At 49.1% G+C, this 25,073-nt stretch overlaps 1 protein-coding gene and 1 long non-coding RNA gene across 3 annotated transcripts in view; one reads left to right on the top strand and one right to left on the bottom strand.

The window, feature by feature from the left end:
• Window positions 1-10,894, top strand: part of LOC101951772 (cytochrome P450 2K1-like) — a 27,726-nt gene extending 16,832 nt beyond the window's left edge. For both annotated transcript variants that reach the window (XM_005314167.5, XM_065587507.1), the window contains exons 5-9: window positions 6,721-6,894; window positions 6,992-7,133; window positions 7,886-8,070; window positions 9,584-9,725; window positions 10,507-10,894. In XM_005314167.5, the coding sequence (XP_005314224.1) occupies window positions 6,721-6,894; window positions 6,992-7,133; window positions 7,886-8,070; window positions 9,584-9,725; window positions 10,507-10,694 (831 nt within the window). In that variant the 3' untranslated portion in view covers window positions 10,695-10,894. The remainder of the gene's footprint in view (window positions 1-6,720; window positions 6,895-6,991; window positions 7,134-7,885; window positions 8,071-9,583; window positions 9,726-10,506) is intronic.
• Window positions 9,465-25,073, bottom strand: LOC135982166 (uncharacterized). Its single transcript, XR_010599366.1, has 2 exons — window positions 24,772-25,073; window positions 9,465-9,927 (listed from the first exon to the last, which is right to left on the bottom strand). It is a non-coding gene; the product is annotated as an uncharacterized LOC135982166 (long non-coding RNA).

Below are 25,073 nucleotides of genomic sequence, written 5' to 3'. Positions count from 1 at the left end.
ATCGTCGGAAGATTTTTACCCTAGCAACACCGGCGGGTCGGCTGTGGAGCCCCCTAGAGTGGCGCCTTCATGGCGCTGAATATATACCCCAGCCGACCCGGCGCCCCCTCAGTTCCTTCTTGCCGGCTACTCCGACAGTGGGGACGGAGGGCGGGTTTGGAATGGATATGAGCAACACATCTCGAAGAACAACAGTTACAACGGTGAGTAACCGTCTTTTCTTCTTCGAGTGCTTGCTCATATCCATTCCATTAGGTGACTCCCAAGCCCAACTTAGGTGGTGGGGTCGGAGTGAGACATTGCTGTGTGCAAAACTGCTGATCCGAAGGCAGCATCGTCCCTGGACTGCTGCACTAGTGCATAGTGTTCTGTAAACGTGTGGACTGACGACCAAACCGCAGCTCTACAAATGTCCTGGATCGGAACTTGCGCCAGGAAAGCCGTCGAGGAAGCTTGGGCCCTCGTGGAGTGAGCGGTGAGGTGTGGTACTGAGACACCTGCCAGGTCGTAGCAAGTCCGGATGCAAGACGTAATCCAGGAGGATAGGCGTTGTGAGGAGACCGGTGAGCCTTTCATTCGGTCGGCCACTGCAACGAAGAGTTGCGTCGTCTTTCTAAAGTGCTTTGTGCGGTCAATATAGAAGGCCAGGGCCCTTCGCACGTCCAGGGAATGCAAACGTTGATCCTGGCGAGTAGCATGTGGTTTAGGGTGAAAAACCGGGAGAAATATATCCTGGTTGATATGAAATGGAGAAACCACTTTAGGGAGAAAGGCAGGATGTGGACGAAGCTGCACTTTATCCTTGTGGAAAACTGTGTAAGGGGGCTCGGATGTAAGCGCCCTGAGTTCAGAAACGCGCCTTGCTGAGGTGATGGCTACGAGGAAGGCTGTCTTCCAGGACAGGTACAGAAGTGAACAGGTGGCCAGTGGCTCGAATGGAGGACCTGTGAGCTTGGAGAGAACCAGGTTGAGGTCCCACGTCGGAACGGGCTGACGTTGTTGTGGGTACATCCGGTCTAAGCCCTTGAGGAATCTAACGACCATCGGGTTAGAGAATACCGAGGACGCGAGTTCCCCTGGATGGAAGGCCGATATAGCGGCCAGGTGAACTCTAATTGAAGATATCGCCAACCCTTGCTGTTTTAGGGAGAGGAGATATTCCAAAATAAGAGGAATAGGTGCGTGCAATGGGGACGTGGCTCGTTGCTCGCACCAACAGGAGAACCGCTTCCACTTGGCCAAGTATGTGGTCCGTGTTGAAGGCTTCCTACTGCTCAGCAGAATCTGTTGGACAGAGTGTGAGCACTGTTGCTCTGCCTGGGTGAACCATGGAGCAGCCACGCCGTGAGGTGGAGTGATTGCAGGTCGGGGTGACGCAGCCGGCCGTGGTTCTGCGTGATGAGATCCGGATACAACGGAAGCGGGATCGGTGTCTGAACCGAGAGTTCCAGCAGCGTGGTGTACCAATGTTGTCTCGGCCACGCTGGAGCGATCAGAATCACCTGTGCCTGGTCTCTGCGCAATTTGAGCAGTACCTTGTGGACCAGAGGAAACGGAGGGAAGGCATAAAACAGGTGGTCTTTCCAGGGAAGGAGAAACGCATCCGAGAGGGAGCCTGGGGCTCGACCTTGCAGGGAGCAGAACACGTGGCACTTCCTGTTGTCTCGAGATGCAAACAGGTCTATCTGGGGAAACCCCCACTTCTGGAAGACGGAATGTATGATGTCCGGACGGATAGACCACTCGTGCGTTTGAAAGGACCTGCTGAGTCGGTCCGCTAAAGTGTTCTGGACTCCAGGGAGGAACGATGCCGTGAGATGGATTGAGTGGGCGATGCAGAAGTCCCACAGGCGAATGGCCTCTTGGCATAGAATTGACGAACGTGCTCCTCCTTGCTTGTTGATGTAAAACATGGCCGTGGTGTTGTCGGTGAGAACTAACACACAGCGGCCACGTAGGAGATTGAGAAATGCCTGGCACGCCAGGCGCACCGCCATCAGTTCCCGAACATTGATGTGTAGGGCTAGCTGAGGTGCAGTCCACAGGCCCTGGGTATGGTGCTCGTTGAGATGGGCGCCCCAACCCAGAGATGAAGCGTCTGTGACCAGGTGCAGAGAGGGTTGTGGGGCGTGAAACGGCATCCCCTCGCAAACCACATTGTGATCTAGCCACCATGTGAGGGAGGTCAGGACCGAGTTCGGGATTGTGACCACCATATTCAGGCTGTCCCGATGTGGGCGGTATATTGATGACACCCAGGTCTGGAGTGGGCGAAGCCGAAGTCTGGCATGCCTGGTTACGTACGTGCATGAAGCCATGTGACCCAGGAGGGTAAGGCACGACCTCACCGTGGTAGTTGGGAAGGCCTTGAGACCCTGTATGAGGCTCGTGATGGTGCAAAAGCGATTGTCTGGCAGGATGGCTTGTGCGCGTCTGGAGTCTAGAACCGCACCGATGAATTCTATTCTCTGGGTAGGTTCTAGAGTGGATTTGTCCTTGTTGAGTAGGATACCCAACTTGTTGAATGTGCGCACTATTATGTGGACGTGATCGCGAACTTGTTCCTTGGTGCGACCGCGTACCAGCCAGTCGTCTAGGTACGGGAACACCTGTATCCCTTGCCGACGAAGGTACGCTGCCACGACAGCCATACATTTCGTGAAGACCCGTGGGGCCGAAGATAGTCCGAAGGGAAGGACTGCAAATTGGTAGTGCACCCTGTTTACCACGAATCGGAGGAAGCGTCTGTGAGGCGGGAAAATAGCAATGTGAAAGTATGCGTCTTTCATGTCGAGGGCGGCAAACCAGTCTCCAGGATCGAGGGAAGGGATAATGGCCCCCAGAGAGACCATGCGGAACTTCAACTTTACTACGAATTTGTTGAGTCCGCGCAAGTCCAAGATGGGTCGCAGACCTCCTTTGGACTTGGGAATGAGGAAATAACGGGAATAGAATCCCCTGCCCCTTAATTCCAATGGAACCTCCTCTATGGCCCCCATAGCGAGGAGCGTAGAAACTTCCTGTATAAGAAGTTGCTCGTGAGAAGGGTCCCTGAAGAGGGACGGGGAAGGGGGGGAGGAGGGGGGGGATAGAAGAAAACTGGATAGCGTATCCCCTCTCCACCGTGCGGAGGACCCAACGGTCCGAAGTTATAAGGGACCAAGCACGGTGGAAGTGGGAGAGGCGATCCCGAAAGGAGGGGGCTGGATCCTGGGGGATGACTGGGGCGCCGTCCTCGACCGCACCTTCAAAAGTTCTGCCTGGGGCCTGAAGGTGGTCGAGGTGGCCCCTGGTTCTGGCCGGGTTGAGGGCCGGTCCACCTCCTTCTACCACCTCGCCCTCGCCTCCGGGCCGAGTCCTGTCTCTGACGAGGCGGGGGGGGGGTAGAAGCGCTGAGGCTGCGGCCTAAATGGCCTGCGCTGGGGGCCCACAACATGCATCCCCAGGGAGCGCATGATTGTTCTCGAGTCCTTGAGGCTCTGCAGGCGAGAGTCCGTCTTATCCGAGAACAATCCATGACCCTCAAAAGGCAGATCTTGTAGGGTTTGCTGCAGCTCCGGAGGCAAACCCGAAACCTGAAGCCAGGAGATCCTGCGCATAGCGATGCCCGAAGCCAGGGTCCTCGCCGCTGAGTCTGCAATGTCCAAGGAGGCCTGCAAGGAGGTCCGAGCCACCTTCTTGCCCTCCTCTACCATGGCTCCAAACTCTTCCCTGGACTCTTGGGGAATCAACTCCTTAAACTTCCCCATAGAGTTCCAGGAGTTGAAATTGTAGCGGCTCAGTAGCGCCTGTTGGTTCGCCGCTCTAAGTTGTAGCCCTCCGGCTGAGTAAACCTTACGGCCAAACAGGTCGAGCCGCTTAGCCTCTTTTGATTTAGGCGCTGCAGCCTGCTGGCCGTGGCGCTCTCGTGCATTCACTGATTCCACCACCAGTGAGCACGGTTGGGGGTGGGTATACAAGTACCCATAGTCCTTAGAGGGGACAAAGTATTTTCTTTCCACCCCTCTCGCTGTGGGTGGAATGGAGGCAGGAGTTTGCCATATCGTATCCGCATTCGATTGGATCGTGCGGATCAGAGGTAACGCCACCCTCGATGGGGCATCTGCTCCAAGGATGTTCACGATCGGGTCGTGCACCTCCACTATCTCCTCCGCCTGCAGGTCCATATTACGGGCCATCCTACGCAGGAGATCCTGGTGAGCCCGAAGATCTATCGGAGGGGGACCCGTACATGAAGTGCCCGCCACTGCCTCGTCCGGAGAGGAGGAAGAGGATGCCTCCGGTGGTACCGGATCCAAGGGGGGGTCCTGATCCCCTTGCTCTTGGGCCGGGGCATCACCTGCACTTGGGTCCCTGGTGTCGGGTGGCGTGGACACCGAAGCCTCCATGCCTCCTGGCGGAGGCCGAGAGATGGTGGATTCTGGGGCCCTTCTAACCGAGTGACCCGAGCGAGAGGTCGATGGTATTGGAGCCCCTTGCTCTTGGTGGTATGCCCACGGGGTCCAAAACGACCAGTGAGATGGTCCATGAGAGTGGTCCTCTGCCATCTCTTGCCAGTGGCCGAAATTTTGTTCATCGGCGTGCCCTTGAGGGGGGTATGCCGATCTCGACAGGTCCTCCGAGGAGCGAGACACCGATCTAGACGGCCATGGCGGTGCCGAGAGAGATGAAACCATCCCGGTGGGCTGCGGTGCCGCACGGTGCCGGTCCGGAGATGATCTATCTCTACGCGGTGCCGGCGATCGGTGCCGGGACCGCGACCGGTGCCGATGACCTCGTCGGTGCCGGGAGTCGGATCTGGACCTCGACGAGGACCTGGAGTATGCCCGGTGCCGGGAGCGACCCCTCGACGTCGAGCGCCGACCGTAACGGTGCCGAGAACTACGTCTCGACGTTGATCGGTGCCGACGATCATGTCGGTGCCGAGACGAAGAGCGGTGCCGCGAAGAAGATCTTGGCCGCGAGTACGACCGGTGCCGAGACGATATTCGGTGCCGGGACTGCGAGCGGCGTGGGGACCTGCTTCGGGACCTGGACCGGTGCCGAGGTTCCAGCCCTTGTGATGGCGGGCGCATCAAGGCAGGTTTCCCCCTCGACTGGACCGGGCGAGTCAACGGTGCAGTCGGTGCCGGTGGTTGAGGCGGTGCCGGCTCCGTGAGAGCTATTAAGTCTCTCGCCGCCGCGAAGGTCTCTGGAGTCGACGGGAGGCACTGTATCACCGCCGGCCTGGGGGGAGACGCTATTTGCACCGGACTCAACGGCCTCGGCGCCGGAGTCGACGGTGCCGGAGGCACCTGTTTTCGTTGCTCCACCGGTGGACGCGGCTCTACCCCCGACACTGGGGGAGCTGGCGTCTTCGGCACTGATGTCCCCGTCTTATGGGCTTTTTTATGCCCTGGGGATAAGGACCGGCGCCGAGGCACTTGCTGTGTCTGCGGTGCCGACGAGGTCCGGTGCCGGGGAGGCTTGTCTGACGCCACTCGCGTGGTCGTCGCAGCCGGTGCCGCCGGGGCACTGCGCACCGAGGTGCTAGGTGCCGGGGCCTTGCTCGTGGAAGGAGCGTCCGGGCTAAGAGCCGCCTCCATCAGAAGTTGCCTGAGCCGAAAGTCCCGCTCCTTCTTGGTTCTCGGACGAAAGGCCTTACAGATTTTACACTTATCTGTCTGGTGTGACTCTCCCAGGCACTTCAGACAGGATTCGTGCGGGTCGCTCGTGGGCATAGGTTTAGCGCAGGAGGCGCACAGCTTGAAGCCGGGAGCGTTGGGCATGAGCCCGGCCCCGCGGCCGGGGGAGAAAGGGGGGAGACGACCCCCTTAATCCCCTGGACTATTTAGAACAACTTTAAAACTACTTAACTAACTTACAACAAACTCTAAGACTATAACTATAACTACAACTATGATACAACAAGATAAGCTAGGGAAAGTGGAGAACAGCTAAGCAGCGCTCCACAGTTCCAACGACCGTCAGGGGCGGTAAGAAGGAACTGAGGGGGCGCCGGGTCGGCTGGGGTATATATTCAGCGCCATGAAGGCGCCACTCTAGGGGGCTCCACAGCCGACCCGCCGGTGTTGCTAGGGTAAAAATCTTCCGACGATCGTGCACGCGGCGCGCACACACACCTAATGGAATGGATATGAGCAAGCACTCGAAGAAGAACAGATGTTCCAGAGGAACAAGCAAGAAACTCTTATGACGAGCAATGGTGGAATAACCTGCCTATAGTGAATAACCTGTCCATGGAAAACCCTGTCCATAATCCTCACCACCATCAGTTAGCTGACCGGCTTGTGCCGGTTAAGTTAATTGACACAGCTGCTAAAAGGCCGATGACCGGTCTACACAAGCTCTCCCACCATTACTATCATCAGCACAACAGCACCAGTAGCAGCGACAGCATAAAGTGTTAGCATAAAAAGGTTATAGACACACCCCAGGAGTCTAGCTGGCTTAACCATCTGAATGTAAAATTATAGTTGTTGCTGTACATCTACCCCAACCATATGAAGAAGAAGAAGAAGAAGAGTTCCAAGAGTTGTTTCATTGACCTCGGTGGGAGTTCTGCATCTGGAAGGCTTATAGAAACAGGCCCTATTATTTACAAGACATGTTTATCATCTCAATACATATTACTCTAAAGCCACATGTTGATCATGAATGATTTGTTAACCATTATAATCTGCGTTCCCTTTGGCTAATTGTGCTATTCCCTTCCTTTAGCTGTTCAATATGTTTCCCGCCCTTGGGTTCCTACCAGGAAATCACAAGACTATCTTTAATAATCTGGAAGAACTGTACTCCTTTACTGAGCAGACTTTCATCAAACACCTGAAGCAATTAGATCCCAATGACCAGAGAAGTTTCATTGATGCCTTTCTCATCAGGCAGCAGGAGGTACCGACGGGGTGGGAAAGGGTGCGGCGTGGTTAAGGCAGATTTTCCCTGATTGCCAATATTCTTTAAACATTAACTGGGAGTTTCATACTTACAGGAAAAATCTAATCCCAATACCCATTTCAAAAATGAGAATTTGCAAAGCCTTGTGAGTAATCTGTTCACAGCTGGGATGGAAACAACTTCCACCACACTCCGCTGGGGCCTTTTGCTTATGATGAAATACCCAGCCATTCAGAGTAAGATTTCTGAACCCTTTTGACTATTCTTTTTTGCTCTACTCTGTATGTACTGAGTGTGCTTTTATACAAACTATGTCCACACACATACAGACACCACAGTCCTCGCCCATGTTCAAATACAAGACATCTGGCATGATGTCCTCCTTCACGATAGGGAGAAGACAGACTCGGCTGTCATGAAAGTAAAGGGAATTCTTTATTGAGGCTGCTGGACTCAGAGAAGGCCCTGCAGTTTTCCCTCTGACTAAATCACTCTTTGCTGCCTAATGTCCCTACACCGGGTCTCCCTAAATCCTGAACTGCAGTAAGGATGGAAGGGACCACAGTGTATTGCAAACCTCAAGAGCCTGATTATAGCAGATGCAGAGCACACTCAACTCTCATTAATCAGTGGAATTGGAGGATGTTTAGCACCTCACAGGATCGAACCCTAAAAGAAAAAGCCCTACTCTTTGCACTGAGACAATACCTTCTCTGCACTCAGTAGGTTACTACTATTCACAGCTAGAAGAGGCATGCTTACCTCTGCTCCCAAATTACCCATCTGAGTCTTCTTCCATTTCAGCCTAGGTAACTAAGGTTGTCAGCAGCAGCATTTTAGAAACAAGATGTTTGTGTCCTAAAGGGTGTGGATTATATTGTTTAGTGGGTGTCAGTTGTATGTTTTCTTCTCTGTGTCTAGTTTCTCATAGGGGTTCCCACCACCATAGTATCTGAGCACCTGCTTTCACTCTCTTTTAATTGCTCAGAAAAAGTCCATGAAGAGGTTGAAAGAGTTATAGGATCTGCCCAGCTTTGTTATGAACATCGGATACAAATGCCATATACGGACGCTGTCATCCATGAAATTCAGAGGTTTGCTAATATCCTGCCAATGAGCTTGCCTCATGAGACTACTGAGGATGTCAGACTTAATGGCTATGTTATTCCTAAAGTAAGTTTTTTTTTTAAGAGGTACTTTAATTACCAGCAACAAAGAGTCCTGTGGCACCTTAAAGACTAACAGATGTATTAGAGCATAAGCTTTCGTGGGTGTATACCCACTTCGTCAGACGCATTACCAGGACCTTCATACTCACCAATTAAAACAGAATAACAATGGATTATTTAAATTTCTCCAGACCAGAAATCACATGACCTCATGCACATAAACACCATGGTGTTCAGTAGGGATTGAACCTGGGGGCTTCAGCATCAAAAGTACCAGCTCATCTAACTGCAGCTAAAGGAGTTACTCTGATAGCTCTTGATAAAGTAGAAGGCCATTCTCCTCCCTACCGCTAGCACAACCCTAGAGAGAGACACAATCACATAAGAAGATTTGAATGAGAAGGGAGGATATTTTTTGAATATTTCCTTTTTTCTTTAACTTAAGAGAACGAAAGATGTTCTATCATGAAACTGACAGCAGATTGAATGCTCTGTGAGCACTTTGGCTTCACATATGGTGATGAGTCCTTCTCAAACAACAGCACACCACCTCCTCCTACCCAACACAGTCAGTTCTGGCTCATAGGGCAGGAAGCCAGCCACACCACTTCTGACAGCATTCTTGACTTCATCTGGACAACTCCCATCCACAGACTAATCAAACTTTAAACTTCTGAGCTGCTGAGCTCAGATAAGACAAACCAAAAAGTAACACATGCAGTGGTATCTGCAGTGCTCTGGTTCAAACCTGTGACATGCTTATGGGAAAGAGGGCAGGGGGATGCTGTCCTGAGAATTTGTCAACTATGAAGACATGAAATATTAACAAGGCAGGGTGGGAAGTGGAAAGAGCCCCAGCTCTGGGCACCCCCGGAAGGGATATATCTGCAGGATACTGGTCCTCGGTCAGATCCTCAGCTGGTGCAAATGAAGTGAGCAGAGCTATGCCAGTTTACACCAGTTAATCATAGAATATCAGGGTCGGAAGGGACCTCAGAAGGTCATCTAGTCCAACCCTCTGCCCAAAGCAGGACCAATCCCCAACTAAATCATCCCAGCCAGGGCTTTATCAAGCCTGACCTTAAAAACCTCAATGAAACCTGATGATCTGGCCCGTTATCTTTCTGAATGAAGCTCACAGTTTATGGTCAATCTGATATTTTTATTAGAGCTGGTAGAAAAATGCAATTTTTTAATTATTATTTATTTTAAGGATGTTATTTTTAATTGAGGGTTGTTTTTTTTTTTAATTTCTTAGAAATTTCCAGGAAAAAACAGAGAAGCTGTTTCTCGGTTTAAAAGTCATTTTTGGTGAACATTTTCTATTTTCAAAAACAGTTCTTACTAAAAATGTTGGTTATCAGTAAAAAAAAAATTGGTTTTGGGAAAATTTTGCCAAAAATGGAATTTTTCCACAATTTTTTTTGTTGCCAACAAAATGCTATTTTTGTTGTTGAAATCAAAGTTCAATGGAAAAGTTTTGACTCTTCTAATTTTTATTTTGTGATGATTTTCAGGGTACTTATATCATCCCCTTACTGGCCTCTGTGTTGTATGACAAGACTCAGTGGGAGAAGCCTGGAGAATTCTATCCTCAGCATTTCCTCAGCACAGATGGAAAGTTTGTGAAGAATGAGGCATTCATGCCTTTTTCAGCAGGTAACTTCCTTTCAAGGGCAGCAGTTTGCCTTCGTCTTGTATCTTCCCCCTTCTAAAGCATCATGTTGGATCTCAGTCTGCCCTTGCATTCAAGGAAGGGCTGGGCAAAACTCTCTCCATGCTGCTCCGCAGTTGGCTAGACAGATACACTTCTGGTCTCTGTGGGTTGAGTTTGCTACTTCCATTGCATTTCTAAGCCCTGCTGAGTAAGAGACATGAAAGGACTAAGCATGAAAATCACATTGTTTCCAGAGATTAACCAAAATCCAGAACCAGACACTCTGAAATTTTAGAGGCTGTGGACTCTGGACCCTGAGCCAAAGGAGAGCAGGAGATGGCTCTTGCCAAAACCTGTCATTGCCAATCCTTGAGCAAGTGAAAATGGTCCTTAGAGAGGATACAGCATGCTCCCTTCCGGCCTTTAGGCTGCTCAGGAGGTTCTGTCTGTCCCCTTGCATATGGGCACTAGCTTGCCTGGATGACATTATGGTCTGGTGGACTGAGCAAGGTACTAGGAACGGGGAACTTTTGATTTCTAGTCCTTCCTTTGTCCAGTACATCCAGAGTGACCTCAAAGAGGTCACTTAGCCACTTTATGCCATATTTTCCCATCTATAAAATGGAGGTGATAACACTTGTTTTCTAAGACTGGTGTTGTGAGGATGAATCAGCTAATAATTGCTAAGTGCTTATCTACAACTCTTTCCTAGAGTTAAAACTCAAATCTGTTATGTTGCTGCTAATTTTGAAATCCTTCCATCCCTGGTTAATTTCGTTACAGGTCGGAGGATCTGTGCAGGCGAGACTCTTGCCAAAATGGAGCTCTTCCTCTTCTTTACAAGCCTCCTGCAGAGGTTCACTTTCCATCCTCCTCCTGGAGTTACCAGCTCAGACCTGGACCTCACCCCGGCGGTTGGGTTTACCACGCCCCCAATGCCCCATAAGGTCTGTGCTGTGCCATGCAGATAAACTACCGCTTCTTGGGAAAGTCACACAAATTCAACCTCACTTCATCCTACTGCTTATCCCTCCCAGATACAGCCAGTTACATGGGACCTATCTTTATTTGCAGTACCTATAGATATCTTAACAGTATTATACTCTATGCCTTGGAGACCACTGTAACCTGCTAATTTCTACCAGAAAACAATAAAACATATATAACTCTTGCAATGTTGTGAAAGATCCATTTCCAACCCTGAGCACATGTCCATTTCTTCAAACCAGCAATCATTGTTGCCCAGAGCTGTAGTTATTATTCAGCCATTTTAAAATATTTCACCCCAGTCCCAAGTGTAACTGGGCATCTTGCCCATAGGCTGGAGAGCCTGGGCCCAAGACAACCCTGATTACAAGATGATCCCCACCGAAGGAAGGAATTGGTCCTGCTTTGAGCAGGGGGTTGGACTAGATGACCTCTTGAGGTCCCTTCCAACCCTGATATTCTATGATTCTATGAAGAGGAATCAGGTGATTCCAATATAAAGGCAGCAAGACGCTGTAGTGGTGCCTGTTGTACTTTCTGTTTGGAAGCCAGCTGGGGCTGGTGGAAGGAGCTGTTCTGAGGAACAAGTTGGGCTTCTGCAGAGCCCTAGCCAGAGAGAGCCTGTGACTGGCTGTTAAAGAAGGGAAGATGAGATGAAAAACTGTGTGTATGTGTGAGTTGTGTTTTTTTGGCAGACTGTTGCCAGCCTGAGGAGAACTAGTGAAGAGTCAATTAAAGGCTTGAGTTTAGAAGGTCACTGGGGAGTGTGTGAGTTTTTAAAGGGGCCGGGATGAAGGGGAAATAGAGGCAAGGTAGCTACATAGGCAACCCTACCCATGAGGGGGCACTTGGGAGGCAGTAAACAGCCACGTGCTGCAGCAAGTTCTAATAATCCTGTATTACATTTATAGAGTAGCTTTCATCTATTGTATCAATTTAGAGGGAGTATATGGGCCCAAAGAGTCACAGGTGTTAACTTGCTCCAATCACTGTCCAATATTATATGGTGTTGAATACGGTTTGGCATTTGTTATACAGAGGCCTCAACCTGTTTAGTACCATGGCAAACACACTCTTTTAAACCTTTTATTAAAGATAAGGAAAAACCATTAATACATTACAATTCAAATGCTTTAAGTAAGGTTTATTTTAACAATATCCTTTGTTCCCTGTTCCTTTAGCTGGAGGGAGTATTTAAAAAGAGCCCCCCTCCTGCGCGCACACACACACCTCTTCTCTGATAGTCAATTAAATGGTATTGCAGATGGTAATAACTACTTTTGGGGGGGAAAGAGAAGAAATCCGTTAAGATGGGCTGGAGCTGGTGTTGCTCTTATTAAAGTCCAACCCCATTTTAGAGACAACAAAACAAGACATACACACAAAAAGGGGGAGAAAAGAACAGCAAGGAAAGAAAATGCAGCTTCTGTCTCTGGTGTTGACTCCCACTTGAAACCTTCCTGCTGGAGAAACACAAACTCAGCAAATGATTTTATCAGCCAGTGAGAGACCTGGCAAACTTGTATCCGTATTGGGCTATTTAGGGCATTGCTTTCAGCTGTCTTTTTCTGGTCATAGGCTTACAGCAGTGTTGTAAAATATACAGTCTTGGCTGACTATAGACTGCTGTTAGACAGAAGGAAAAGGGGGCAGGGGGAGAGGAAAAATACAATAGGGAAGGTGGAGAACACAGTGCCCCAGGGAAACAAGGTCTCATATCTCAGGTGATGTTTGGAATTTAGCCAGAGGTATCATCAGGATCCTGCTTTCTGGCTTGGTCTGGTCAGGACATTTCCCAGGATTGGGCAAAGAAGGCACCAGGGTGTCACGGTAGATGCTGGAGTCCCAGGAGATGGTTGGGGTGGCAGCTATGATGGCGAAGCTCATTCCTTCTCTTTCTCTTGTCTTTCAGTCAAGAAGCGTACTCCTCTGTCCATCTCTTCCCCTCCCCCCCCCCATGTCTTTACTTTTTTTAAGAACTCCAAAAGGGAGTGGTGTGTGGAATAGCCCATCCTCTCATTATTTTGTCCACCAATTAGGCCTACTGTATTTTCTGGCGTATAAGACTACTTTTTAACCCAGGAAAATCTTCTCAAAAGTCGGGGGTCGTCTTATACGCCGGGTGTCGTCTTATAGGGCGGGTGCTGAAACTTCCGAGCCGGACTGGAGAATCTGCGGTCGCCGCATATGGTGGGGGGAGCTCAAAAACGGCCGCGGCCGCATCCCCGCCCGATGACGAGGTGAGGGGGCGCCTCACCGGGAAGGTGTAAGTGAAGGGCGGAGCAAGCTGCAGGCGTCCGGGACGCCCGGGGTATGGAAAAAAGAGAGAGAGCGGCGCTGTGCCCAGAAAAACATGCCTCTTTCACCCGTCTGGCCCGCCCTTGTATCCTATTACCGTACCTCCTTCTCTGCCTCTCAGATCTCGCTCCTGAGGACTGCAGTGAAGCGGCGCAGGTGCGCATGTGCAAGATCTGAGAGGCAGAGAAGGAGGTAATAGGATACAAGGGCGGGCCAGACGGGTGAAAGAGGCGTGTTTGCGCTACCGCTCTGATAGTCTTGGAGACAGGGAGGGCTGGGCAGGCAGGGAGAGCTGACCAATCCAAGCAGGCTTTGTATACAACAACCAGCCAATCGCCGGTAAGGTACATCGCTTGCCATGATTGGCTGGTTGTTGTATACTGGGTACCACATACAGTACAGCACCAGTATCTGTACCTGTTCATACAGTATAGCACCAGTACATACAGTACAGTATACAAATGTCCAACAGTCAAAACCCCATCATGGCTCCACCAGCAAGAAGAAAGAAATATGAAGCCAGTTTCAAACTTAAAGTGGTAAACTTTGCCATGGAACATAATAACTGCGCTGCTGCAAGCCAATATGGAGTAACAGAAAAGATGGTTCGGGACTGGAAATATGGATGAAACTCCAATGAATTTTGATATGGTTGGAAATAAAACTGTCCATCAAAAAGGTGAAAAAACAATTTTAATTAAAACAACAGGACACGAGAAGTCCAGTTTTACAGTGGTACTAGGATGCACAGCTGATGGCGCCAAACTGAGACCAATGATTATTTTTAAAAGAAAAACAATGCCGAAATTCAAGTTCCCTGTTGGTTGTTTTGTACATGTGAATGAAAAAGGCTGGATGGATGAAGACGGGGTAAAGCTATGGCTTGATAATGTATGGAGCAGGCGACCAGGTGGACTTATTCAAAAATGTAGTCTACTGGTGTGGGATATGTTCATTTAATTCCCAGCACCAAGCAAATGCTTGCAAGACTAAACACAGATGCGGCAGTTATTCCTGCAGGATTGACATCGTTGGTACAGCCACTGGATGTGTGCCTAAACAAGCCATTTAAAGATCGCATTCAAGAACAGTGGAATGAATGGATGGTTAGTGGCGAAAAGTCATTCACAAAAGGAGGAAACATGCGTGCTCCACAGTTGGATGTTTTGTGCAAGTTTGTCATAAAAGCCTGGAATGATATTGATGCAGAAACAGTAATCAAGTCTTTCAAGAAGTGTGGCATATCAAATTCATTAGATGGTATGGAGGACGACTACTTGTGGCAAGATGAAGAGGAAGCCGAAGCTGAGACCACACCATCTGATATGGAATTCGATCCATACGATGACTGCCTTACAAATGTATCACAAGATGTCATTGATGTACTTATGATATCAGATGACGAACAGGAGGATTTTGAAGGCTTTTAAAGGGAAACTGTCACGCCAGCAAAACCTGTAAAAATACCGTAGCTTGCAGTTATGATGGGCGTTGCTAACTCGCCAGGGACTTGCCCGGCACTTGGGGCTTGTCTATACTTACGCGCTGGTTTGGCGGCAGGCAATCGAACTTCTGGGTTCGATTTATCGCGTCTAATCTGGACGCGATAAATCGAACTCAGAAGTGCTCCCCGTCGACTCCGGTAATCCTGCTCACCGCGAGGAGTACGCGGAGTCGACGGGGGAGCCTGCCTGCCGGGTCTGGACCCGCGGTAAGTTCGAACTAAGGTACGTCGACTTCAGCTACGTTATTCACGTAGCTGAAGTTGCGTACCTTAGTTCGATTTGGGGGTTTAGTGTAGACCAAGCCTTGCTCTCTCTCTCTTGTTTGTTATCTTCCTCCTATCATCATCAGTTCCAGTTTGGTTGACAGCTTAGAAAACAAACAGCATGGCAGCTCCCATGGGTTTATTGTCTTATCCTTCCTTTCAGCTTTAGAGTGAATTAGGAAAAGTTTAATCCACTTGCACTGTTTTATGTTTACATGTTTGATGACAAACAGCCTTATGTTTATAAGTGACAGTTTTCCTGCTAAGTACCTGCATGTCATAAGCATTTGAATTAAAATTACCATATTGAAATCAAATCTGATGTTTTTTTAATTTTTTTTTGGTGTGCGTTGGAAGAGGGGTAGTCTTATACGGCGAGTATATCCCAAACTCTATATTTTAACTGGAAAAGTTGGGGGTCGTCTTATACGCCCAGTCGTCTTATACGCCGGAAAATACGGTAATTGCCAACACATCGGTTTTAGTTCATTGATTTCTGGTCCCATGCTTGTTAACAAGGCATAATCTTAACACAGTCCTTGAGTTATATCCCTAGGCCTCTTCGTTTGAACTAATTCAGTCTTTCTGTCTCCCTATTACACCTGTTCCCATCAACACTTTTCCTGAAGGGGTTAATGCAGGCTAAGAAGGGAGCCAATTAACCAGACAAGTCACACCTGAGGGGAACCAGGTGGTTTAAGGAATCCCTGACTAACTGAGGGAGCCTAGCTGAGGAGGGAGGAGCTAGGCTGGGTTTATAAAGACAGGAAGCCCCTAGTAGAAGTATTCTTCACACAGTATTCTTGCCACCAAGTTAAAGAAGTATGGGCTGGATGAATGGACTGTAAGGTGGATAGAAAGCTGGCTAGATCGTCGGGCTCAACGGGTAGTGATCAATGGCTCCATGTTTAGTTGGCAGCTGGTTTCAAGCGGAGTGCCCCAAGGGTCGGTCCTGGGGCCGGTTTTGTTTAATATCTTTATTAATGATCTGGAGGATGGTGTGGACCGCACTCTCAGCAAGTTTGAAGATGACACTAAACTGGGAGGCATGGTAGATACACTGGAGGGTAGCGATCGGATACAGAGGGACCTAAACAAATTAGAGGATTAGGCCAAAAAAATCCTGATGTTCAACAAGGACAAGTGCAGAGTCCTGCACTCAGGACGGAAGAATCCTATGCACTGCTACAGACTAGGGACCGAGTGGCTAGGCAGCAGTTCTGCAGAAAAGGACCTAGGGGTCACAGTGGACGAGAAGCTGGATATGAGTCAACAGTGTGCTCCTCACATGACTTATGAGGAGAGGCTGAGGGAACTGGGATTGTTTAGTCTCCAGAAGAGAAGAATGAGGGGGGATTTGATAGCTGCTTTCAAGTACCTGAAGGGGGGTTCCAAAGAGGATGAAGCTCAGCTGTTCTCAGTGGTGGCAGATGACAGAACAAGGAGCAATGGTCTCAAGTTGCAGTGGGGGAGGTCTAGGTTGGATATTAGGAAACACTATTTCATTAGGAGGGTGGTGAAGCACTGGAATGTGTTACCTAGGGAGGTGGTGGAATCTCCTTCCTTGGAGGTTTTTAAGGCCCGGCTTGACAAAGCCCTGGCTGGGATGATTTAGTTGGGGATTGGTCCTGCTTTGGGCAGGGGGTTGGACTAGATGACCTCCTGAGGTCCCTTCCAACCCTGATATTCTATGATTCTATGATACTATGGGTGGCAGGGAAGTGGCACTAGCTGGGCAGTGACTGGGACGGCTTCCTCAGCCCATTTGTTAGAAAAGATTTTGCTACCCCAGAGCAGGGAAAGATGCATGGGGACCTGGGAAGAGGCCCAAGTCACAAAGAAGGAGCACCTGCAGTCACATGGACTGGGAGAGAGAAGGATAGTAGGGTATGAAGGGAGCATCAGCCCTGGAAAGAGCTACTCTCCAGAGAGGCCAGGAGACGGTTCCCCAACAGTGAGTGGACCCTGTGACAAGGTTATTGTGTCACTATAAACTTGTCCACAGCAAGTAGCTATTAATTGCGCATAAAGAGTAATTCTATCGTAAGGGCTGCTTTGCTTTCAACTTCACTTGGTCCTGTATTAAGTTATGTGGCTAGGTAAGACAAGCTTGTACTTCATCCTGCCTCAGTGCAGGGGCTGGACTAGATGATCTCAAGGTTCCTTTCAGCCTTACATTTCTATGGTCTATAAGATCTTATGCGGGGATTCACAAAAATACTTAGGGGCCTATACCCCAGGGAGGTTTAGGCTCCTAACTACTAATTTTAGGCTCCACTGAGATCCTGATAAACCCTGTAAGTCCCTGAACTCATTTGTGTCTAAATTTTCAGGATAAACATTCCCGAGGCTCCTATGTTTCTGCCTCTTTCTGGACACTTTTCTCCTACCTAAGCCCCAGTGCAATCCATGACCTGGGGTGTTCACCTGCCTATCTCAGATTTCAAGCCCAATAGAGGAGGCAGAGGAGGTGGTACCCACTTTATAACTTTTAGCCCAGTAGTGAGAGCACTCACCTGGGATGTGGGAGACCCAGTTTCAGTTCCTCCCCAAGGCAGAGAAGAGATTTGAACAGGGGTCTGCTGAAGAGAGTGCGCTCACCATCCAGCTATGGGATAGTCTCCTTCAATCTCCTGTTGAAACTGTTCCACTTTGAATAAATAATTAGTCACTGGAGCAGGGGGAGTGGCCCCTGGATCCATGCCCTGACCACCAGGCTAAGAGATTTTCATTCTCTCCCCTGTGGCACAAAGACTCTTCTCCAAAGAGGAACAGCTTCAGCAGGAGAGACTGAGAGAGCCCTACTTCAGAATATCCCATCGCTCAGTGGGTCTAGCACTCACCTGAGAGGTGGGAGATGCTTTTTCCAGTCTTTTGTTCCCCCTCTGCCTGAAGTGGGAATTGAACCTGGGTCTCCCAGATACAGGTGAGCGCTCTAAGCACTGGACTAGAAGCTGTAAGGAGGGGCATGGCACGAACATCTCCTCCTACTGTTTTGTGTGGAGTGAGGCAGGCAGCTAACACTGAGTTAAGCACCTGAGCTGCCTGACTCCAGGAAAGGGGTTTCTGCTTGTGAATTGCTAGCAGCGCTAGGTGCATCCCTGCAGCCCATACTTAGGAACCTGTCTCAGTGAGGGGGCAGGGCTTCGGACATCGCCCATTGGCTAATTTAGGCAGTTCCTTGCCTAGGATGCTGGCTTTTGTGAATCACTTGCAAGGTGCCTAGCTCCCCCCATTCATTGTAGAGGGAACCTGTGTGCCGAACTCAGGCTTTGTGGATCGCAGTGCTGTTCTTGGGATTTTCTAAGTGACTAAGAGTTAGGCGTTGTTGCATTCTGTTTGCAACACCCAAGGTGGTGGCAAGTGAGGATGGCAGCTGCAAGCTGGGAGTTTCTTGGGCCACCCACATAGGAAGAAGCTGGGAGTGAGGAGGGTACTTAGCCACCAAGGAAGATATTGGGTGAAGCTGAGCAGTGGCGTGATCAGTGCAGGGTTATCAGGGAAGCCTGTAGCAGGATCTGGGAGGATGCAGGGAAAGCCAGGACCAGGGAGGTGAATTCAAAGAGGAAGCTTTGAATGGGGAGTTAGCATACAGGATTTAAAGGCAGCAACCTCAGCAGATTTCTTGGTAGTCATGACAAATCTGTGCAGATCATCAGTTGTTGGTCTTATGATGTGCCCTCTGTACAAGCCAATTCTAGAGGTGCACATTTTGCTGCAGATGGTGCATGGGAAGTTTGCAGTCAGTGAATTGTGTGCTGCTGATGCTCTGTGACATCGTTCGCGTGCCTCTTGTAGACGCCGGCAGCGGTCTTCCTCAAAGGCGATGCAGGTATTTCTGACTGTTGCACGCCACTGTGTTCTGTCACTGGTGGCGTCCTCAAGGTCCCTAGGTTTGATACTGCTGTACTGCAGATTGGCTTTGATGGTGTCCTTGTAACGTTTCCATGGACGACCTATATGCCGGTGCCCTGGGAGAGCTCACCATACAGAAGCTGACGGGGGATTCTGTTGGCATCCATGCGGCTGACATGACCGGTCCAATGTAGCTGTGACTTCATGATAATCATTTCGATGTTTGTCATCTGGGCTCTCTCGAGGACCTCGAGATTGGGCACTTTGTCTTGCCAGCGGATCTTCATGATGTTGCGGAGGCAGCGCATGTGAAATGCTTCGAGCTGCTTGATGTGACGCCTATATAGTGTCCATGTTTCGCACCCGTACAAAAGAGATGAAAGAACAGCTGTGAACACAAGCAGTTTTGTTGACATCCGGCTGTTGTGGTGATTTAAAACTTTGACACGCAGACAGCCAAGTGTCTGGCTTGCTTTGGATATTCGTGCGTTGATCTCATTATCCAGTGATCCATCACTGGATATGACAGTACCTAGGTATTTAAAGTTCTCCACAACTTTCTGCTGAGTGCCATCAGTGGAGGTACTCGGGACAGAAGCAGTCGATCCAGGTGCAGGTTGATGGAGAACTTCTGTCTTTCTGAGGCTGATAGTTAGTCCGAAAAGTTGCGAGGCCTCAGCAAACTTGTTGACAATGTGCTGAAGATCATTTTCGTGTGAGCCATGAGGACACAGTCGTCAGCAAAGAGTGCCTCAAGAAGGAATTTCTGCACTGTCTTAGTCTTTGCATTCAGGCGACGGAGGTCAAAAAGTGAACCATCATGCCGGTATTTCAAGTATATACCTCGGTCCATATCTTTCATTGCATGGTTAAGGACACATGCAAAGAACAGGTTAAATAGGACAGGAGCGAGAACACATCCTTGTTTCACGCCATTGGTGATGTTAAAGGGGGCTGATGTGGCTCCATCAGATAATATTTCACCTGTCATGCTGTCATGAAAAAGGCGTATAGTCAGCAGATTAGTAAGAGAAAACAGCTGTGTTCCTGCAAACCTGTCGGGTCATGGAACTCTGCAAAGCTCAGATACTCTGTTGCCTCCGGGGTTATTGAAAAAGAAAGTAGGGTTGTTTAGTGTACACATTCTGCAGTGCAGACAGGCAGTAGTTGGCACGCCCAATCCTTTTCTTTGAGTCTTTTTGTAACTGTTGTAACTTGCATGGGTTTAGTGCAAAGAGTATGACATGTTTGCCAAGTCTTCTATCTCCTTTCTTTACACCTAGCAGATTTGGTTTTGTTACCTTATATTACATTTACTGTGCCTCTTTCTTTCACCCAAAGACAGGGAGGGACTTACTCCATCTGTTTAATAATGCCCCTTTGTATATCTCCTGTAACACTTTTGTATTGAGTCCCCAGTGTCTTGGTCTTATCTTTGGCAGCAACAAAACTGCTGAATGGAAGTATACAAGTAATAATTTATACTCTACAAACTATTCCGATTTCTCAGCCCTGCAGAAAAGATCCCTGACAGAAGAAGAATGTTTCCAATTGTCAAAGCATAAAACAGTCTTATCATTAGGTAAGAGATCAAAGAAATCTCTTTGCAAATTTCCTCTTGCAAATTTCCTCTTGCAAATTTTTCAGATATTGGGATTTTAGGCCTTTCTGTAAACACATCTGCCTGGTTCACAAGAGCCTCCTTCACCATCTTGTATCCCAACAGCACCACCATATTTTTGGGTCCCATCTGAATGCTGAAGACTGGGGCATATTTCTCAGACAGCTTAAATATAGGGCGGGGGAAAAAAACCATTATATGTTTCCATGCTACTGTTATCACAATTGTTGGGTTTCAATTTGATTTTAAAGCATATAAGCAAGAGCTGTTTCTTTCCATCCTCCTGCAAATATAGCTGACTGAACAAGTGCCAGGTTCAGCATCCGGACAAGAGACAGTTATACACACGGCTGCTCTCCTGCTGCTGTTTATTTTGTTTGGAAAAAGCATCGTAAGGTTTTAAGTTTTGCTATAATGTGGCCATAGAGCTTAAGAATGCTGAGTACATAGACTGTGTCCAACGCCCACTGAAACAATCTTTAAAGTACCCTCAGAGCACCCTGTGAGGTAGGGAAGTGCTATCAGCCCATTTTACAGGCAGGGAACTGAGGCACAGAGTGACTTGCCCAAGGTCACACAGGAAGTCTTTGGCAGAGCAGGGAAGACAAGTCTCCAAGGCCTAGGCTAGTGTCCTACTTATTGAAACATGGGACCAGGCTTTGCACTAATGTCTATGACAAACTTATCATGTAAATTCATTAGCTTTGTAACCCTGTTTAAAAACAAAAATCTCTACAAATGAGACACTGCTTGGCTCCCTGGGAATTGCCCTCAGGAGGGAATTCTGTACGGGACCTATATCCACTTCTACCTGCATACAGCAATTACAGACAGTATAATGGGCTACAGAATACCAGTTAGCAGCAAATACTGACCATTAGAGCTGGACAGGAACTTATTTCCTTTTCACACATACAAATTTAACAAAAATGATTTTTTATTTACATTTGTCAGGATTTCACAAAACAATGAACAATAAACAAATTATTTTGTGACCAACTTTACTGAGCCTAGTTCTTACACTGTACATTTATTTCAAGGCCAAAGTGAATCAGTGGTTTTTCTGTAGATGGGCTTGTGATTGTTGATATTATGAATATCACCAAATATATGCTCCGTGCTTTGCAGACAGATAGGAATACACAGTGCTCGCCCCGAATAGCTGACAATCTATGGCTCCAATCTTGCCTTGAAAGCTGCTTGTGCAGAGCCTTCTGTCTGCATGGACTCTCATTATTATTATTTATTATTTATTTATTTGTTACCGTAGCATCTAGGCGCCCCAGTCAGGGACCAGGACTCCATTGTGCTAGATGTTATACAAACACAGAACATAACGATGGGCCTTGCTCCAAGGGGCATAAAATCTACGTACCATTGGGCTCCACATGACTGCATGGGCATAGGGGTCTGTGCTAGCAGATCCTGCTGCAGGATCAAGGCCCAAATAGAAAAGGAAGAGATGAAGGATGGGGCCTGGGTTACAGCAAAAGGCAAGTGATGAGATGTGACTGTTACAGTCCATCTAATATAAGCTCTTCAGCACAGGGGCTGTCTCAGAAGAATGGCCACACTGGGTCAGACCAATGGTCCAGCTAGCCCAGTGTGCTGTTTTCTGACAGTGGCCAGTGCCAGATGCTTCAGAGGGAATGAACCTTCCCGGGCTATTTTGAGTGATCCTGCCCTGGTCATCCAGTCCCAGATTCTGACAGTTGGAGGTTTTGGAACACCCAGACCATGGGGTTGCATCCCTGACCATCTTGGCTAATAGCCACTGATGGACCTATCCTCCATGAACTTATCTAATTCTTTTTTTGAAGCCAGTTATACTTTTGGTCTTTCAGCTACTGGATCTCATTATGTCTTTGTCGGCTAGCTTCAGGGACCCCCTATTGTCAGATACCTTCTCTTTGCGCAGGTGCTTCTAAACTATCAAGTCACCTCTTAACCTTCCCTTGGTGAAATAGACCAGCCTTCTTTGGTCTCTCCTTTTATGATGCATTTTCCAGACCTCTAGTTGTTTCTGTTGCTCTTCCTTGAACCCGGTTCCATTTGTCAGCACACTTTCCCCTCCCTTGGTGCCTGTGGAGTTTGCAGGGTGATTGAGGTTTATGATGCAACAAGGAAGGAGACTAGAATGCCAGTGGCAGAAAACCCAATCTGAGGCAACTCAGTTGTGACCCAGGGAGCCTCCACCTTCCTGTGTTATAGTGATGCAAAGGTACGGCTAGAGGGTCAGTTTTTATCCATTGTGATATTGCCACCTTTCAGTTTCACACAGTAAGCAAGTGCTAAGCTCAGTAGGAAGCCTGTACTAGATGGGGCCCTGGGACAGCATATGCAGAAGGTGCATGTCATGGCATATGACTACTCTACACAGTTCTGGGCACCAACATAACCAAAGGGGAGGGAATTCTGAGCAGGTAAAAGGAGTTCCAGGAACTGATTTGTGAGGAAATACGAGTAATGAGATTAGTCCAGGAGTTCTCACATCACATTTTTTTGGTGGCCCTAGGATGCGGCCACCAACTCTTGCTGGTGGACGCACTGACACTTTGTCCTAAAGTACTTAATTAGCTTTAGGAAAAACAAATGGGGGAGGGATAGTTCAGTGGTTTGAGCATTGGCCTACTAAATGCAGCATTGTAAGTTCAATCCTTGAGAGGGCCATTTGGGGATTGGTCCTACTTTGAGTAGGGAGTTGGACTAGATGACCTCCTGTGGTCCTTTCCAACCCTGATATTCTATGATTCTAAAGGAATATACGCATATATAAATCCACATCATTGTAATTTATGTATGGTTTTTTTTGCAGACTCAATAATAAAAATATTACTGTGAAAAGTGGTATGTTCATGTCTGTTAATTTTAATCACTTTTCAGGTGACATTGAGTAGCTACCTGGAACGCTGTGAAAAGTGATAAATGATATTAGCAAACATACAAGTATCACTTTCACAGCCTCCCAGCTAGCTAGTAACTCTGTTGTGAAAAGTGATAATTGCATGTTTGTTAATATCATTTATCACTTTTCTCAGCAAGCCCCAGGGCAAATTAAGCCCTGGATGAGGTCAGAGGGAGCTGCAGCAGGAGTCATGGTGGGATGGATGCGGGCTGGGGGGAGGCAGCGGGAGCCCGGTGTGATGGAGGGATGAATGCTGGGCCAGGACGGCAGTGTGATCCAGGGTGATGGGGAGGGAGGTTGGATGTGAGCCGGGGGAGGCAGCGGGGGCAGGGGAGATGAAGGTGGGTGGTGAGCCCCACAGCTGCAGGGCTGGAGCCGGGGGTTGGCGGCCACTGCCATGTGGCCAGGGCTCAGTGCCCGCGACCAGAGTCTGGAGCCGGGGGCAGGAGCTGCACAGCCAGGGCTGGAGGCTGGAGCCCAGGGTCAGCACCTGCTGCCACACAGCCGAGGATCTGCACCCTGGGCCAGCACCCACTGCTGGTAGCCAAGACTGGGGATTGGCACCTGGGATCAGCAGCCAGGGGGTTAGAACGTGCGTCTCGCTATTGGTGTCCGGGCCACCAGCTGTCGCCAGGTTTGGGGGTTGGAGCCCGGGGCTGTCATTATGTGGCCAGAGCCAGGGATTGGAGCCTGTCACTGCATGGCCAGGGGTTGGAAGCTGAACTGAAGCCCCATGGCTGAAGGCTGGGACCGCATGGCCAGAGTTGGGGGTCAGTGCCCGAAAAGGGCAGGAGATGCATGGCCAGGGTTGGGGTCAGTGCCAGTGGCCAGAGCCCAAAGCTGGGGGCAGGAACCAGGTCCTGGCACCCGAAGCACCATGGCTGGAGCCCCGATCTGCACAGCCAGTCTCCCTAAGTCCTGCTGCTGGAGCCCACCTCCCAACCACCCCAGGGCTAAAACCCCCATAGATAGAGAAGAGAACTCAACTTCCTCCTGCAGCATTGTCCCTCAGCACCACCATCTCCAGGGGCTGTGCCAATGCTTTGCCGTCTCCCCCTCCCCCATCACCGCCTAGGAGGCTGTCATGGCCACAGGAAAACCCCCTTGTGGCCGCTTGAGAAACACTGGATTAGTCTTTCCCCAGGGGCATGGAGCGACTCTTCAGAGACCACTTCAGCTCAGTGGCTGAAAGTGCCCCCGCGGCCATCGGGAACTTACACAGCACCTCTGTGTGAGGCAGGAGGACCCCAGAGGGGCTTATCCCCAGACATGCCCCACCCGCTCCTGCTGCAGGCAGGGGGTCCCATGGGGCAGGGCTCCAGGACTGAAGGGCCTGATCCCAGATAGGCTGAAGTCAATGGTAAGTCAACGGCTAGATGGTCAGTTTTTATCCATTGTGATATTGCCACCTTTCAGTCTAGCTCTGACTAGCTAACTCCTAAGCCGTGCTACCCTCGCTTTGTCTGCATTAAGAGTTTCCCCTCGCAGTGCGCACTGCTTCTAAAAATGGGGACTTCCGCATTTTGCTTAGCTTGCATTGTTCCATCTGCCGTGCCATTCACAACTATGAGATCAAGTACAGCCTGCCCAGTCCATTGCATTTGAAAGTGTTACCTCAAGCAAAGTTCGGTAAGGTCTCTTCAGGTTCAGCTGGTGGAGATTTCCAAGGATGGGTAAAGGTCGTGCTCCTGGGGGGGAATTCAGGCAGGCTCTCTTATTCCATCCCCTTTTCACAGTGAGACTAGAAACAAAAGTTACTGCAAACAGCAGCAGTATTTTCATTGGATCTGCCAGTGTCATTTCTTTCAGATTGATATCATGCTAGGGAGGAATTTTCAAAAACAAAAAGTGTGGTAAGAATGCAGCCTAATCCAGCGGTGTCCGCAAACTGAGTGATCTGCTTTGTTTAAAATGTC

Source organism: Chrysemys picta, chromosome 3 (assembly GCF_011386835.1).
Source record: "Chrysemys picta bellii isolate R12L10 chromosome 3, ASM1138683v2, whole genome shotgun sequence".
Lineage (NCBI taxonomy): Eukaryota > Metazoa > Chordata > Testudines > Emydidae > Chrysemys > Chrysemys picta.
The sequence above is the reverse complement of the archived record's forward strand: the minus strand, read 5'-3'. Positions and strand labels throughout refer to the sequence as shown.